Below are 19397 nucleotides of genomic sequence, written 5' to 3' on the forward strand. Positions count from 1 at the left end.
GACCTTAGACGTTCAGAGCAAAATTATCTCACATATACTGTCTTTGTTCATTGACCCCAACGACGTGTCATTCATTTTCATAGTGGGATTATTGTGATTTAAGATAAACAATTGTTTGTTTAATTTTTTAGTCAGACTCGATTATACAAACATGTGATTTGTTAGTTAGACTTAAAACATATGGGAAAAATGTCAAATATTGGACCATATCAAATATATAACATTTCTTCATGTGAAGCATTATGCATCAACAAAGCTGCTGCATGAAAACTGCCACGCTCTATATTAAGAAAAACCAAACCCAGTTTAATTTCCGTCAGGTAAATAGGGAATAAACACTTCATTTTTGTTCAAGCAGCAGTGAACAAAACTTTCTCTTTGCTGCCTACTTTGCAATAAAGGTTTTTCCATATGCAAACGTAGACTAAATTTGTGTGGCAATTCGTTTGAATCACCATAACAAAAATCAGATGATTTTTTTGTTATAAAGAGGGGTCTTAAGCATACGAATTGTAACAAAAAACACTTACCCCAAAACTTTTAAAATGATTATGAGAAAGTTTGATCAACATTTTTTTTTTTCAATTAATGAGGAAATCATAAACCGAGAGTTGCAAATTTTCTGTGTCGAGGTAAATTTTTGCTATCCTTGCTGCAGTATTTTAGCGAACGCTGGTTTATTCTTTTTTCAATTTTTCTCGTATACTTAAGACTATTATCCAAAACAGCAAAAGACATGAAAAGAACTTATCTCCCATAAAATTTTAATGTAATTTTCCATATTAAATTTCAACAGAAAATTCTGACTGCTTTTCGTTTATAGTGTCGAACGAATATCCATAGATTGGCTAATTAATTGCCACACATATTTAGTCTCCGTTTGCATATGGAAAAACCTTTATTGAAAATAAGCAGCAAAGAGAAAGTGTTTTTCGCTGCTACTTGAACAAAAGTGAAGTGTTTATTCCCTATTTACCTTACGGAAATTTAACTGGGTTTGCTTTTTTCTTAACTCAGCAAAAATTACATTACTGTACATATTTCCAATTTAATCTGCAAAAGCGTATGACTTGGCTGCATCTGCACATGATTAATTTGGTGTGCCTTGAATGGTGTGATCAGAGCTGGATTCGATCGCGCATCAAGGGTACGCATTTTCGAGGTTACTAAAGACTGGTCATTGGAGTTGACATAGGTCAGGGACCAGGGACGGTCTCATCAAAGTTGATACCGATCTGGACCTGAATCTGGGTAGTCGTCAATCGACGAATTTGAATTATAATTCTGCAGACATGATACGCATTTAAAATTGGGATTTTCCCGTTTGTGCCCGCAGCTATTCTCCCCCCCCCCCCCCCCCCCACCGCAGACGCACGTGCCATTTTTTACATAATGATTTACTGCAACTGCACGTGCTCTGTAAATGGGGGGCATAACGTACCGGGGGGGCACAACAGAAAGGATTCAAAGATTGAACTTCAAATTTCAGTAAGCTGGAACAGGATAGATGCAAAATGAAACCGGCTGTCCAGACTGGAGTTGCAGACATCAACAATGGCCACTTCCATTTAAGCAAAGGACATCAACTTCTATGGGCTGCTATGGATTATGTCAATAAAAGTTACAATCCTGTCACCAGAATCAGGTTGGATAATAAACAAAAGCCCACTGTTGATTGTTGATTTTATTCATTTGGAACCCCTGCCAAACTGAGTTTTTCCCATTATACTCCCCTCCTCCTCCCCCCCCCCCCCCCCCAGATTAGTTTTCAGGGATCTTTCCCGTTTGTGCCCCCCCCCCAGTACGTTATGATCCCCCCAGTTACAGAGCACGTGTCATTACATAGTAAATCATTATGTAAAAATATTGCACGTGCCTCTGGGGGTTGCAAATAATATGCACACACTAAGCGGGGGGGGGCACAAACGGAAAAGATCCGTTTTCAGATAATATATAGCCCCCTCCCTCAATTATGGCAAACATGCCAATGTGGGAGGGGTCTATAACTTCTTTGGGGGGGGGGGTGTCTTGAGAAATTATAATGATAATTATTTATAATGATATAATGATAAATAAGGGCGTTAGCACTCGCCCGTCTCTGAGCGGGGAGGTTATACGTGAAGGAGGAATTTCTTTCAAATGTTATTTTGCTTTAAAGAGTGTAGCCTCAGACCCCACTGAAATCTGGTCAGACAATATTGGAGTATATACGCGGTTTATTACACGGTAGGTAATGTGCTATTATCACCACATTTCAGGGTCGCCTAATGGTCTACGCAATGGTCTGATCCGAGTCCAAGATCAGTTCAATCAGTCTCCTCATTGTCCGAGCCTCAGCCTGGGTTTCTGTCATCTAGTTCAATGGAGTTGATTTTTTTAAAGAATATATCATCTTTTCCGTTTCTGGGGAGCACAGACAGCGTGGGAGCAAATAATGTGCAAGGCACTTGAAACCACGAAAGTGTAAATAGTATGCAGAAATTAGGAAATGTGAAAAAGTATTTAAATAAAATCGAAATTAGCACATTTGGGGGGAGGGGTGGGGCTGGGGTGTCTTGAGAAATTATAATGATAAATAAGGGCGTTAGCACTCGCCCGTCTCTGAGCGGGGAGGTTATAAGTGAAGGAGGAATTTCTTTCAAATGTTATTTTGCTTTAAAGAGTGTAGCCTCAGACCCCACTGAAATCTGGTCAGACAATATTGGAGTATATACGCGGTTTATTTCACGGTAGGTAATGTGCTATTATCACCACATTGCAGGGTCGCCTAATGGTCTACGCAATGGTCTGATCCGAGTCCAAGATCAGTTCAATCAGTCTCCTCAATGTCCGAGCCTCAGCCTGGGTTTCTGTCATCTAGTTCAATGGAGTTGATTTTTTTAAAAAAATGTATCATCTTCCCCGTTTCTGGGGAGCACAGACAGCGTGGGAGCAAATAATGTGCAAGGCACTTGAAACCACGAAAGTGTAAATAGTATGCAGAAATTAGGAAATGTGAAAAAGTATTTAAATAAAATCGAAATTAGGACATTTGGGGGAGGGGTGGGGCTGGGGTGTCTTGAGAAATTATAATGATAAATAAGGGCGTTAGCACTCGCTCGTCTCTGAGCGGGGAGGTTATAAGTGAAGGAGGAATTTCTTTCAAATGTTATTTTGCTTTAAAGAGTGTAGCCTCAGACCCCACTGAAATCTGGTCAGACAATATTGGAGTATATACGCGGTTTATTACACGGTAGGTAATCTGCTATTATCACCACATTGCAAGGTCGCCTAATGGTCTACGCAATGGTCTGATCCGAGTCCAAGATCAGTTCAATCGGTCTCCTCAATTTCCGAACCTCAGCCTGGGTTTCTGTCATCTAGTTCAATGGATTTGATTTTTTAAAAAATATATCATCTTCTCCGTTTCTGGGGAGCACAAACAGCGTGGGAGCAAATAATGTGCAAGGCACTTGAAACCATGAAAGTGTAAATAGTATGCAGAAATTAGGAAATGTGAAAAAACATTTAAATGATATTCAAATATGTTTTGGGTGATTACAAATTTCCTAATTTCTAATGTTATTGTTGTTTATATGTGCTGAAGTCATTGGGCTATTTTTCAGAGGTGAAGCTGGTCCTGGCGTGATGGGCAAAGTGGCGAGAAAGTTTTATGGCTACGATAAACTGTCAAATATCAAACTCAAATTCCAAAATGGTGAGACAACGCAAAAAGTTATAAGGTTAAGTAATCTGCTGTCCTATTGTAATACACGCAGGGAATAGGGCCTGTTTAATGAAAATTAATAAGTTATAATATAAAAACGGGTCATTAAAAGAAATCATCAATGCAAAAAAACTATGGACTCTAGAGAAAAATATTTTTCTGCATTTTTTCATCAGCATAAACCACCCTTAAACAGAAAACCTAAGGTATTTTTAGGTATTTTTAGACATTATTATTTTCCAAAAGAGCGCACAGCAAGGAGAAAATTTTATCCATGCTTTTTTAAAATATTTCTGTAGTTCTCTGTAGATCATTCACAAACCAATCCGAATATGTGAGCACAATGATATTAAAATTATCCAATTATACTCATATGATCAAGATCTCTTTTAAAAAATAGAGTGGTTTTTAGTGACTATTTTTCTTGATGTGATCTATAAACTACATAACAGAACAATGCGTTATTCTCACCATCGAAAAAATCTTACAGATCAAACGATCAAAACGTCAAAACTGAGGATTTTCTCCCAAATAATTTAAAAATCCAAAAATGATGGTCCTTTTTGAAATAGATGAGTCAAAAGCTTGGCTGGCTTATATAGTCCCCTCAATTACGATACATGTATCATGCGAACAAAGCAAAATAATGAAATAGTTCTTTTTTGCACTGAATGTTATTTCCTTGAAACGGTAATCTGGACTGAGCAGACCATGGAGACAACTCCACGCTTACCCTAAGTGGAGTCAGTCAAGACTTTTAAACGGCACTTCATACTGTCTAGTGTATCTGAGGAGTGACTTCTTTTTGTTTTGTGTCAATTTGGCAACACTTTGAGACTATCACAGAACTTAAAACGCAGTCACAAAATCTATATTGATGAAACAATTTTTCAGACAATTATGAATTTTCTTTAAGTTTGTGGAACACCTGTTAAACGCATGTTTTAAATTTTGCACTTTTTGAACTTAAAATTTCAAACTGTTAGTTTTCACTCGTCAACCTTTTATGGTTAAATAGAAATAGTGATATTACAACAGAAAAATTTATTTTCCTCGCCCAATGAATTTGCGTGGCAATAGATGATTTTCGTTACCTAATACGGTTTCTTTTATTGACGAATGAATGAAATAAATAAAAACGAACCAAAATTTCTCATAAAAAGTTAAGTCAATTAGGTGGTATTTTACTTTGAAGGTTCTCCGACATTCATATGCTCAAATTTTGATTTACGCAATATGTGAGAGTCGAATTTCAGTTGCAGAGCAGTGTCCGAATCGAACATAAGATTTTCACCCTTCTGGGGCAAAAGTCCTGACTCTGGCCCTATTTGAGCAAAAGTCCGCTTCCTACTAATCCGCTGTACGCAGAACTTGTGTTGAAAACCGCTTTTCAAGGTTCCTTTAAAAAAATGAAATTCTCGGCCCAACAAAGCAGTCTTTAAGTTCAAATCATTTTTCAAATGGACAATATTGCAACTTGAGAAACTTGCCAACCAATGATAAATCGTTCGAAACTTCCTCTACAAGATTGAACCACTTTATGGAATATTTTTTTGTTTAATGTTGCTCAACCGATGATTCTCTACAAATTTGATTCATTCAAAATATGCAAGATCTTTGCGTTGATGACTTCCTTGGGTTTCCAAAAGGCAAAACAGAATTTACCCCGACACCTCAGATAAGCTGTGTAAGATTCAAGTACTTGAGAATAACAATATCAAGATAAATGTACGACAAAATGTTGGGCGACAAAGCAAGATACCTGGATCAATTCTTCATCAATTTGGTCATAATCGGATAAGCTAAGTCTAGTCCAAGCTATGGGAGTAACTGAATAGTTTAAATACATCCAAGAACCAAGTGAACAATGAGCTAAATGACCTGAAAGTTGTATGCACTTCACCCATTCCTGCAATGTTTTATTCCGATAATCTTTTGCATTAAATGGTTACAATTGATCGCTCTACACTTTTGCGTGAAAGGTTTCTCAAGACTTCAGCAGCTTAAAAAATTGGTCCCGGTGTCTAAACATGTCCTGAGGTCTCAAAGCGGAGGTGGCAAAAACGTGAGCTGCAAAAAGGAGGAAAATTGTTGTGAAGAAATGACAAATAGAACAACAGCGGCTTTGGTGGTCTGTAGCAAGAGGCAGCTTCAATGAAAAAATATATACGGGTCAAACAACCTGACCAAGAGATTGATTTACTAGCCAGAAGAGCTAAAAAGTATTTGCTTGCAGGGACAATTCGGCGGAGTGGCCGAGATTCCAGCCTCTGAGGGCTTAGCTCGAGTCAGTATAACCATGCAGGATTCTATGGAGAAGATGCATTCTAACGAAGTTTAATTACCAAAAACAACAACAACAGAACTATCCTCAATTCCATCAATTCAGTGATCAGACAGAAGTTACATTTGGTGCTCACGGCCCAAGCATTTTTCTCCAATAAAGTCATCACTAGTCGCATAGGAGTGCAGCATGATAGCCCATTAGGACCCATTTTACGTGCGTTTACTTTTGTCCTGCCAACCAATCAAACAACGGGAAAAAGCCAGATCAGCTACATACTACAAGGTGTCTCCATGATAGCGCTGTGTTTATGACCAAAAATGAATCAAAACTACTGCTAACAATCCTCCGTAGGAAACGTCCAGAAAGAGGTCTAATTTTACGAAAAGACAAGTGTGAACTTTGGTCACTCTATTAACTTCTTGAAATATATACATCATCCACTGAAACAAACCCTAGGAAATTGAAGTTCTATGTACTGCTTTTGGGACTCCGATACACGCAGCTTCGTGTTTGCAGGAACGAATAAACAAAAAAGCAGCACTTTTCAAACAATTTGACCACACTGATGATCCTCAATGCGCTCTGAGGTTTTTTTGCCATTGTTTTGTGTCTGTCAAAATGTTTTATTCTCTAAGGTGCAAAATTCCTTCCAGAAAACTTCTGGAAGTCCTAAGTTCATTTGATAACCAGCTTAGGCACAATTTTGAATGCATTATTGGTGAACCATTGTTAGAAATTGCATGAATTCAAGCACGTATACCTATTCGGCTGTTGGGATTAGGAGTTAATAAATCCTTTGATCAAATAAACCCATATTGTTTGAATAAATTATTTCACATTTCTCCTCATTTCTTCAAATTAGAGATGCCATTTAAATTAAAGCATCTCTTCTCGGCATTACAAGCTATATAAAAAAATTTCAGGAAGCCCGTGCCAAGATAAAGGTATTATTCAAGGACTCTTAGACAGGCAAACACACAAAAGACAAAAAACTCTCGTGTTCCCACTGCAACTTCCACAAACGGGAGCATGGTTTGCAGCACCACCTATTCCAACATTACGCTGGATTTGTGGTTGAACGAAACTCGGTATGCCTGATACGGGAACAATAATTCTGAACGGCGACCTTGCGGTCACCTGCTACGCTCTAGGCAACAGAATCGCTAGACATGGTTGAATCATATATCGTCCTGATCCAATTTTCTCGTCTGCACATCTTTCACCCGTTACAGACAAGAAGAATTTGAAATCCTAACAGCAAAACCAGACCAGGTGAAAACTTCATTCCTTTTTGGGCAGCCGACAGATGTTATGCTTTTGACGCGTTACCGTTTTTTCACTGCTGCAGTCAACATAAATTTCAATGTGGCAGAGTCACAATTTTCAACGGGACCCTCAGCAACATATAATAGATTGTGGCAATCATTTCGACAGTTATAATCAAAGTGCCTGCCTAAATGATTTTGACTCGCTCAATTCGACCAGATTTAATTGCGAGTCCATATTTAGAAGGGTTGAAGTTGATGAGCCATTGATAAATGCGAAGCAAAGAGCAGCAATTTTGATGTGGTGACTGCTTTTCTGCAAACCTAAAAATTTTATAGACCATTGCCTGTGACGTGATTGGGAATACTGCTGCTGATTTAGGCAGGTGAAATTCCATGAAACAGCTAGACTCGCGACAAGGATTAAGCTGGCCAACCTAAATAAATCTTATATGCGATATCAAATCCTTAAGGTCATACCAGCACAGGGACAATTCTGAGTGCATTATTGGTGAACCATTGCTAAAAATTGCTTGACGTCAAGCCTGCTTAACCTATTAGGCAGTTGGGATTAGGAGTTAAGAAATCGATTGATCAATCAAACAAACATATTTTGGCTGTATAACTTCACAATCCTCATTATTTTTTCAAATTGGAGATTTCAAAATGTTAGGCTAAAGATTACGTCGGTTTAATTTCAAGCATCTCTTCTCTGCTTTACAAGCTATATCAAAAAATCTTGTAATCCGTGCCGCGATAAAAGTATTATACGAGGATTTTTTAGACAATCAAACACACAAAAACAAAAAGCACTCGTTTTGCCACTGCAACTTCCACGAGCGGGAGCATGGTTTGCAACACCAACTATTCCGACAATACGCTAGATTTGTGACCGAGTGAAATTCGGTACGCCTGACGTACCGTCCAGGTTTTCTGGTTAATGATAGCGAACGAAAAATTCATAGTGAAAAATGGGAAGGATAGATCTGTACGGCAACCATGCGGTCACCTGCTACGGTCTCGGCAACCAAATCGCTAGACATAGTCGAATCATAGATTGTCTTTTTTCAATTTTTTTCTCTGCACATCTTTCTCTCGTCACAGACAAGAAGAAATTGAAATTCTAACAGCAAAAACATACCAGTTGAAAACTTCATTCGAATTTGGACAGCCAACAAATTCTATGCTCTTTTGTTTCCGTTAGTTCACTGCTGCATTCAACAACAATTTCAATGCGGCAGAGTCACATTGGTCAATTTCAGTGATCAATTTTTTGATCAACCATTGCCTGTGACGTGAATTGGAGAACTGTTGCTGATTTAGAGAGGTAAAATTCCATGAAACAGCTAGAATAGAGACAAGGCGCAGGCTGCCCAACCTAAATTCATCTTATATGCCATATCAAAGTCTTAAAGTCATTTGATAACCAGCACACAGGGACAATTCTGAATGCTTTATTAGTGAATCATTGTTAGAAATTGCTTTATTTTAAGCATGCTTAACCTATTAGGCTGTTGGGGTTAGGAGTTAAGAAACCTATTGATCAAACAAACAAACATATTTTGGCTGTATAACTTCACAATCTTCCCTATTTTTCAAATTAGAGATTTCGAATAGTTAGGTTAAAGATTACGTTGGTTTAAATGCAAGCATCTCTTCTCTGCTTTACAAGCTATATAAAAAAATCGCAAAACCCGTGCCGCGATAAAAGTATTACGCGAGCATTTTTTAGACAAGCAAACACACAAAAGACAAAACGCCCTCGTGTTGCCACTGCAACTTCCACGAGCGGGAGCATGGTCTGCAGCACCAACTATTCCAACAATACGCTGGATTTGTGACCGAATGAAATTCGGTAGGCCTGACGTACCGTCCAGATTTTCTGGTTAATGATAGCAAACGAAAAATTCATAGTAAAAAATGGGAACAATAGATCTGTACGGCGACCATGCGGTCACCTGCTACGGTCTAGGCGACCGAATCGCTAGACATAGTCGAATCATGGATTGTCTTTTTTCAATTTTCTTCTCTGCACATCTTTCTCTCGTCACAGACAAAAGAAATTGAAATTCTGACAGCAAAAACAGACCAGTTGAAAACTTCATTCGAATTTGGAAAGCCGACAGATTTTATGCTCTTTTGCTACCGTTAGTTCACTGCTGCATTCAACAACAATTTCGATGCGGCAGAGTCACATTGGTCAATTTCAGTGGTCAATTTTTTGATCAACCTTTGCCTGTGACGTGAATTGAAAAAATGTTGCTGATTTAGAGAGGTAAAATTCCATGAAACAGCTAGAATCGGGACAAGGCGCAGGCTGACCAACCTAAATCCATTTTATATGCCATATCAAAGTCTTAAGGTCATTTGATAACCAGCACACAGGGACAATTCTCAATGCTTTATTGGTGAACCATTGTTAGAAATTGCTTGATTTCAAGCATGCATAACCTGTTAGGCTGTTGGGATTAGGAGTTAAGAAATCTATTGATCAAGAAACAAACATATTTTGGCTGCATAACTTCATAATCCTCTTTATTTTTTTCAAATTAGAGATTTCAAATAGTTAGATTAAAGATTACGTCGGTTTAAATTCAAGCATCTCTTCTCTGCTTTACAAGCTGTATAAAAAATCGCGAAACCCGTGCCGCGATCAAAGTATAATGCGAGGATTTTTTAGACAAGCAAACACACAAAAGACAAAAAGCCCTCGTGTTGCCACTGCAACTTCCACGAGCGGGAGCATGGTTTGCAGCACCATCGATCCCAACAATACGCTGAATTTGTGATTGAACGAAACTCGGTATACTTGATACGGGAACCATAGATCTGTACGGCGAACTTGCGGTCATATGCTACGCTCTAGGCAACGGAATCGTTAGACATAGTCGAATCATAGATTGTCTTTTTTCAATTTTCTTCTCTGCACATCTTTTACTCGTCACAGACAAGAAGAAATTGAAATCCTGACAGCAAAACCAGACCAAGTAAAAACTTCATTCCCGTTTGGACAGCCGACAGATGTTATACTTTTGTCGTTACCGTTACTTCACTGCTGCAGTCAACATTAATTTCAATCAGGCAGAGTCGTAATTTTCAACGGGACTCTCAGCAACATATAATAGATGGTGTAAATCATTTCGACAGTTACAATCTTAGGGTCTGCTTCAAGGATTTTGGCTCACTCAATTCGACCAGATTTAATTACGAGTACATATTTGATGTGGTGAAGGCTTTTCTGCAAACGTAATTTTTTGATCAACCATTGCATGTGACGTAAATTGGAAAACTGCTGCTGATTTAGATAAGTGAAATTCCATGAAACAGCTAGACTCGAGACAAGGCGCAGGCTGACCAACTGAAATCCATCTTACATACCATTTCAATTTTATATATGGTGCGTATGGTGTCTTAAATACCACATCAAAGACAACACAAAAAACAAAACTAGGTCTCAAATGACGTATTTTGGATCGCATACTAAAAACAAGCTGACGAAATTTGATTTTTTTTTGAATGAATGAAAAATTTTTTTCAGGAGACTTAGATTCCATATCCAAGACCATAGAAAATCGTGGCTCATAAAAGACCATAAATTGAGCACCCGTTTTTTTGGTTGAAGGAACTTCAATTAATTTGATAGAGAGAAAAGACAAAAGAAAAGAAGGCTGAGAAAAAGAAAGATGGATGGTGTCATAGATTCCATATCCAAGATCATAGAAATCTTTGGCTTGCAGGGACAATTCGGCGGAGTGGCCGAGATTCCAGCCTCTGAGGGCTTAGCTCGAGTCAGTATAACCATGCAGGATTCTATGGAGAAGATGCATTCTAACGAAGTTTAATTACCAAAAACAACAACAACAGAACTATCCTCAATTCCATCAATTCAGTGATCAGACAGAAGTTACATTTGGTGCTCACGGCCCAAGCATTTTTCTCTAATAAAGTCATCAATAGTCGCATAGGAGTGCAGCATGATAGCCCATTAGGACCCATTTTACGTGCGTTTACTTTTGTCCTGTCAACCAATCAAACAACGGGAAAAAGCCAGATCAGCTACATACTACAAGGTGTCTCCATGATAGCGCTGTGTTTATGACCAAAAATGAATCAAAACTACTGCTAACAATCCTCCGTAGGAAACGTCCAGAAAGAGGTCTAATTTTACGAAAAGACAAGTGTGAACTTTGGTCACTCTATTAACTTCTTGAAATATATACATCATCCACTGAAACAAACCCTAGGAAATTGAAGTTCTATGTACTGCTTTTGGGACTCCGATACACGCAGCTTCGTGTTTGCAGGAACGAATAAACAAAAAAGCAGCACTTTTCAAACAATTTGACCACACTGATGATCCTCAATGCGCTCTGAGGTTTTTTTGCCATTGTTTTGTGTCTGTCAAAATGTTTTATTCTCTAAGGTGCAAAATTCCTTCCAGAAAACTTCTGGAAGTCCTAAGTTCATTTGATAACCAGCTTAGGCACAATTTTGAATGCATTATTGGTGAACCATTGTTAGAAATTGCATGAATTCAAGCACGTATACCTATTCGGCTGTTGGGATTAGGAGTTAATAAATCCTTTGATCAAATAAACCCATATTGTTTGAATAAATTATTTCACATTTCTCCTCATTTCTTCAAATTAGAGATGCCATTTAAATTAAAGCATCTCTTCTCGGCATTACAAGCTATATAAAAAAATTTCAGGAAGCCCGTGCCAAGATAAAGGTATTATTCAAGGACTCTTAGACAGGCAAACACACAAAAGACAAAAAACTCTCGTGTTCCCACTGCAACTTCCACAAACGGGAGCATGGTTTGCAGCACCACCTATTCCAACATTACGCTGGATTTGTGGTTGAACGAAACTCGGTATGCCTGATACGGGAACAATAATTCTGAACGGCGACCTTGCGGTCACCTGCTACGCTCTAGGCAACAGAATCGCTAGACATGGTCGAATCATATATCGTCCTGATCCAATTTTCTCGTCTGCACATCTTTCACTCGTTACAGACAAGAAGAATTTGAAATCCTAACAGCAAAACCAGACCAGGTGAAAACTTCATTCCATTTTGGGCAGCCGACAGATGTTATGCTTTTGATGCGTTACCGTTTTTTCACTGCTGCAGTCAACATAAATTTCAATGTGGCAGAGTCACAATTTCCAACGGGACCCTCAGCAACATATAATAGATTGTGGCAATCATTTCGACAGTTATAATCAAAGTGCCTGCCTAAATGATTTTGACTCGCTCAATTCGACCAGATTTAATTGCGAGTCCATATTTAGAAGGGTTGAAGTTGATGAGTCATTGATAAATGCGAAGCAAAGGGCAGCAATTTTGATGTGGTGACTGCTTTTCTGCAAACCTAAAAATTTTATAGACCATTGCCTGTGACGTGAATTGGAAAACTGCTGCTCATTTAGACAGGTGAAATTCCATGAAACAGCTAGACTCGCGACAAGGCTTAAGTTGGCTAACCTAAAAACCTAAATCCATCTTATATGCCATATCAAATCCTTAAGGTCATATCAGCACAGGGACAATTCTGAGTGCATTATTGGTGAACCATTGCTAAAAATTGCTTGACGTCAAGCCTGCTTAACCTATTAGTCAGTTGGGATTAGGAGTTAAGAAATCGATTGATCAATCAAACAAACATATTTTGGCTGTATAACTTCACAATCCTCCTTATTTTTTCAAATTGGAGATTTCAAAATGTTAGGCTAAAGATTACGTCGGTTTAATTTCAAGCATCTCTTCTCTGCTTTACAAGCTATATCAAAAAATCTTGTAATCCGTGCCGCGATAAAAGTATTATACGAGGATTTTTTAGACAATCAAACACACAAAAACAAAAAGCACTCGTTTTGCCACTGCAACTTCCACGAGCGGGAGCATGGTTTGCAACACCAACTATTCCGACAATACGCTAGATTTGTGACCGAGTGAAATTCGGTACGCCTGACGTACCGTCCAGGTTTTCTGGTTAATGATAGCGAACGAAAAATTCATAGTGAAAAATGGGAAGGATAGATCTGTACGGCAACCATGCGGTCACCTGCTACGGTCTCGGCAACCCAATCGCTAGACATAGTCGAATCATAGATTGTCTTTTTTCAATTTTTTTTCTCTGCACATCTTTCTCTCGTCACAGACAAGAAGAAATTGAAATTCTAACAGCAAAAACATACCAGTTGAAAACTTCATTCGAATTTACACAGCCAACAAATTCTATGCTCCTTTGTTACCGTTAGTTCACTGCTGCATTCAACAACAATTTCAATGCGGCAAAGTCACATTGGTCAATTTCAGTGGTCAATTTTTTGATCAATCATTGCCTGTGACGTGAATTGGAGAACTGTTGCTGATTTAGAGAGGTAAAATTCCATGAAACAGCTAGAATAGAGACAAGGCGCAGGCTGCCCAACCTAAATTCATCTTATATGCCATATCAAAGTCTTAAAGTCATTTGATAACCAGCACACAGGGACAATTCTGAATGCTTTATTAGTGAATCATTGTTAGAAATTGCTTTATTTTAAGCATGCTTAACCTATTAGGCTGTTGGGGTTAGGAGTTAAGAAACCTATTGATCAAACAAACAAACATATTTTGGCTGTATAACTTCACAATCCTCCCTATCTTTCAAATTAGAGATTTCGAATAGTTAGGTTAAAGATTACGTTGGTTTAAATTCAAGCATCTCTTCTCTGCTTTACAAGCTATATAAAAAAAATCGCGAAACCCGTGCCGCGATAAAAGTATTACGCGAGGATTTTTTAGACAAGCAAATACACAAAAGACAAAACGCCCTCGTGTTGCCACTGCAACTTCCACGAGCGGGAGCATGGTTTGCAACACCAACTATTCCAACAATACGCTGGATTTGTGACCGAATGAAATTCGGTAGGCCTGACGTACCGTCCAGATTTTCTGGTTAATGATAGCAAACGAAAAATTCATAGTAAAAAATGGGAACAATAGATCTGTACGGCGACCATGCGGTCACCTGCTACGGTCTAGGCGACCGAATCGCTAGACATAGTCGAATCATGGATTGTCTTTTTTCAATTTTCTTCTCTGCACATCTTTCTCTCGTCACAGACAAAAGAAATTGAAATTGTGACAGCAAAAACAGACCAGTTGAAAACTTCATTCGAATTTGGAAAGCCGACAGATTTTATGCTCTTTTGCTACCGTTAGTTCACTGCTGCATTCAACAACAATTTCAATGCGGCAGAGTCACATTGGTCAATTTCAGTGATCAATTTTTTGATCAACCATTGCCTGTGACGTGAATTGGAGAACTGTTGCTGATTTAGAGAGGTAAAATTCCATGAAAAAGCTAGAATAGAGACAAGGCGCAGGCTGCCCAACCTAAATTCATCTTATATGCCATATCAAAGTCTTAAAGTCATTTGATAACCAGCACACAGGGACAATTCTGAATGCTTTATTAGTGAATCATTGTTAGAAATTGCTTTATTTTAAGCATGCTTAACCTATTAGGCTGTTGGGGTTAGGAGTTAAGAAACCTATTGATCAAACAAACAAACATATTTTGGCTGTATAAATTCACAATCCTCCCTATCTTTCAAATTAGAGATTTCGAATAGTTAGGTTAAAGATTACGTTGGTTTAAATTCAAGCATCTCTTCTCTGCTTTACAAGCTATATAAAAAAAATCGCGAAACCCGTGCCGCGATAAAAGTATTACGCGAGGATTTTTTAGACAAGCAAATACACAAAAGACAAAACGCCCTCGTGTTGCCACTGCAACTTCCACGAGCGGGAGCATGGTTTGCAACACCAACTATTCCAACAATACGCTGGATTTGTGACCGAATGAAATTCGGTAGGCCTGACGTACCGTCCAGATTTTCTGGTTAATGATAGCAAACGAAAAATTCATAGTAAAAAATGGGAACAATAGATCTGTACGGCGACCATGCGGTCACCTGCTACGGTCTAGGCGACCGAATCGCTAGACATAGTCGAATCATGGATTGTCTTTTTTCAATTTTCTTCTCTGCACATCTTTCTCTCGTCACAGACAAAAGAAATTGAAATTCTGACAGCAAAAACAGACCAGTTGAAAACTTCATTCGAATTTGGAAAGCCGACAGATTTTATGCTCTTTTGCTACCGTTAGTTCACTGCTGCATTCAACAACAATTTCGATGCGGCAGAGTCACATTGGTCAATTTCAGTGGTCAATTTTTTGATCAACCTTTGCCTGTGACGTGAATTGGAAAAATGTTGCTGATTTAGAGAGGTAAAATTCCATGAAACAGCTAGAATCGGGACAAGGCGCAGGCTGACCAACCTAAATCCATTTTGTATGCCATATCAAAGTCTTAAGGTCATTTGATAACCAGCACACAGGGACAATTCTCAATGCTTTATTGGTGAACCATTGTTAGAAATTGCTTGATTTCAAGCATGCTTAACCTGTTAGGCTGTTGGGATTAGGAGTTAAGAAATCTATTGATCAAGAAACAAACATATTTTGGCTGCATAACTTCATAATCCTCTTTATTTTTTTCAAATTAGAGATTTCAAATAGTTAGATTAAAGATTACGTCGGTTTAAATTCAAGCATCTCTTCTCTGCTTTACAAGCTATATAAAAAAAATCGCGAAACCCGTGCCGCGATCAAAGTATAATGCGAGGATTTTTTAGACAAGCAAACACACAAAAGACAAAAAGCCCTCGTGTTGCCACTGCAACATCCACGAGCGGGAGCATGGTTTGCAGCACCATCGATTCCAACAATACGCTGAATTTGTGATTGAACGAAACTCGGTATACTTGATACGGGAACCATAGATCTGTACGGCGAACTTGCGGTCATATGCTACGCTCTAGGCAACGGAATCGTTAGACATAGTCGAATCATAGATTGTCTTTTTTCAATTTTCTTCTCTGCACATCTTTTACTCGTCACAGACAAGAAGAAATTGAAATCCTGACAGCAAAACCAGACCAGGTAAAAACTTGATTCCTGTTTCGACAGCCGACAGATGTTATGCTTTTGTCGTTACCGTTACTTCACTGCTGCAGTCAACATTAATTTCAATCAGGCAGAGTCGTAATTTTCAACGGGACTCTCAGCAACATATAATAGATGGTGTAAATCATTTCGACAGTTACAATCTTGGGGTCTGCTTCAAGGATTTTGGCTCACTCAATTCGACCAGATTTAATTACGAGTACATATTTGATGTGGTGAAGGCTTTTCTGCAAACGTAATTTTTTGATCAACCATTGCATGTGACGTAAATTGGAAAACTGCTGCTGATTTAGATAAGTGAAATTCCATGAAACAGCTAGACTCGAGACAAGGCGCAGGCTGACCAACTGAAATCCATCTTACATACCATTTCAATTTTATATATGGTGCGTATGGTGTCTTAAATACCACATCAAAGACAACACAAAAAACAAAACTAGGTCTCAAATGACGTATTTTGGATCGCATACTAAAAACAAGCTGACGAAATTTGATTTTTTTTGAATGAATGAAAAATTTTTTTCAGGGGACTTAGATTCCATATCCAAGACCATAGAAAATCGTGGCTCATAAAAGACCATAAATTGAGCATCCGTTTTTTATGGTTGAAGGAACTTCAATTAATTTGATAGAGAAAAAAGACAAAAGAAAAGAAGGCTGAGAAAAAGAAAGATGGATGGTGTCATAGATTCCATATCCAAGATCATAGAAATCTTTGGCCCATAGAAGACCATAAACATGAAAAATTTTTGCATCATTTTCTTGGTAAAAAGAACTTGAATTACTTCAAAAACGACAAAAAAGACAAATCGTTTAAAAAACGTTTTCGAATCACAAAAAATAGAAGGTGTCTGAGATGACATATCCAATATCATAAAACATTCGATCTGTGAGAACATCATCAAAAACGTGCTGTTCTGTTGAAATTACCTTTTATATGTTAAATCTGAAAAAAAACAGACCCAAGATCATATATGGCTTCTTAGAAACCATAGCAAGATCATACAAGAAATGTTTTGCCTTGACTTGAATGGAACCATATAAGGTCTTTGATAAAGTATCTAAAAAGGGTCATCCGGGGAATCGACAAAGATTTTCATTTGAAATACTGCAGCAAAAAACAGAAAAACGGTTTTTGATAACCACGCAAATAAATTATTGCTTAACTTTGCTCCCTAGGCTAGCAAGTAAGAAAAGCTGGTTCGAATCCTGTACCCGTCCAATTTCACAGTAGTTGCGCCTACTTAGACCCCCTAACAAGTTTAATGCCTCGTTTTGGGTTCAGCTAATTGATGTATTTTCAGACCAGAAAGACATCGAGTTCCTACATAGCTGGGTTTTCACTCCTGTCAACTGGCGTGACGCCCGCCAGAGACTGTGGCTCGGAAAAGGCGGAAACTCAACACCCGAAGAATGGGAGGAACTTTCTAGATGTTGCCACGGAATCCATTTCTATTCAAATCGGACCAAGCAGTTTAAAGTGACTGGGAATGTCAAAAGAGAGAGTTACTCGTATTTTGGGCCAAAATTCTGTCCAAAAGCCTTCAAAGATCTGGAAAACTTTTGATGCTGGGTCTTCAATATAAGTATAGTGCGGTTACTTGACAATTTAACTCTATCATTTAACCCCTCTATCATTTAACCCCTCTATCATTTCACCCCTCTATCATTTCATCCCGCCAACTAGCAGTCGACATTAACGGCATGTTTTGTCATAATTAAATTGGTAAGTTAATCCCCCCCTTTCGGTTGTATAGTTTCATATCAAGTCCCACGGGCCGCTGAGGCATGGTCAAATGATTGTATTGCTAATATAATAATCATTATTTTATAGAAAGATTAAAATCGGGGTGAAATGATAGAGGGGTTAAATGATACAGGGGTGAATAAATCGGGGTGAAATGATAGAGGTGTTAAATGATACAGGGGTGAATAAATCGGGGTGAAATGATAGAGGTGTTAAATGATACAGGGGTGAATAAATCGGGGTGAAATGATAGAGGTGTTAAATGATACAGGGGTGACTAAATCGGGGTGAAATGATAGAGGTGTTAACTGATACAGGGGTGAATAAATCGGGGTGAAATGATAGAGGGGTTAAATGATACAGGGGTGAAAAAATCGGGGTGAAATGATAGAGGTGTTAAATGATACAGGGGTGAATAAATCGGGGTGAAATGATAGAGGTGTTAAATGATACAGGGGTGAATAAATCGGGGTGAAATGATAGAGGTGTTAAATGATACAGGGGTGAATAAATCGGGGTGAAATGATAGAGGTGTTAAATGATACAGGGGTGAATAAATCGGGGTGAAATGATAGAGGTGTTAAATGATACAGGGGTGAATAAATCGGGGTGAAATGATAGAGGGGTTAAATGATACAGGGGTGAATAAATCGGGGTGAAATGAAAGAGGTGTTAAATGATACAGGGGTGAATAAATCGGGGTGAAATGATAGAGGTGTTAAATGATACAGGGGTGAATAAATCGGGCTGAAATGAAAGAGGTGTTAAATGATACAGGGGTGAATAAATCGGGGTGAAATGATAGAGGTGTTAAATGATACAGGGGTGAATAAATCGGGGTGAAATGATAGAGGTGTTAAATGATACAGGGGTGAATAAATCGGGGTGAAATGATAGAGGGGTTAAATGATACAGGGGTGAATAAATCGGGGTGAAATGATAGAGGTGTTAAATGATACAGGGGTGAATAAATCGGGGTGAAATGATAGAGGTGTTAAATGATACAGGGGTGAATAAATCGGGGTAAAATGATAGAGGTGTTAAATGATACAGGGGTGAATAAATCGGGGTGAAAAGATAGAGGTGTTAAATGATACAGGGGTGAATAAATCGGGGTGAAATGATAGACGTGTTAAATGATACAGGGGTGAATAAATCGGGGTGAAATGATAGAGGTGTTAAAAGATACAGGGGTGAATAAATCGGTATGAAATGATAGAGGTGTTAAATGATACAGGGGTGAATAAATCGGGGTGAAATGATAGAGGTGTTAAAGGATACAGGGGTGAATAAATCGGAGTGAAATGATAGAGGTGTTAAATGATACAGGGGTGAATAAATCGGGCTGAAATGATAGAGGTGTTAAA

The 19397-nt window shown here is 38.4% G+C and overlaps 1 protein-coding gene across 1 annotated transcript in view; it reads left to right on the forward strand.

Moving 5' to 3' along the window:
• Positions 1-17850, forward strand: part of LOC142353597 (lactosylceramide 4-alpha-galactosyltransferase-like) — a 28342-nt gene extending 10492 nt beyond the window's left edge. The window contains exons 3-5 of the mRNA XM_075405916.1: positions 1490-1645; positions 3606-3697; positions 17588-17850. Coding sequence (XP_075262031.1) covers positions 1490-1645; positions 3606-3697; positions 17588-17850 — 511 coding nt within the window. The remainder of the gene's footprint in view (positions 1-1489; positions 1646-3605; positions 3698-17587) is intronic.
• The last annotated feature ends 1547 nt before the right edge of the window (positions 17851-19397 follow it).

This window comes from Convolutriloba macropyga, chromosome 1 (assembly GCF_964194025.1).
Source record: "Convolutriloba macropyga chromosome 1, txConMacr16.3, whole genome shotgun sequence".
Lineage (NCBI taxonomy): Eukaryota > Metazoa > Xenacoelomorpha > Acoela > Convolutidae > Convolutriloba > Convolutriloba macropyga.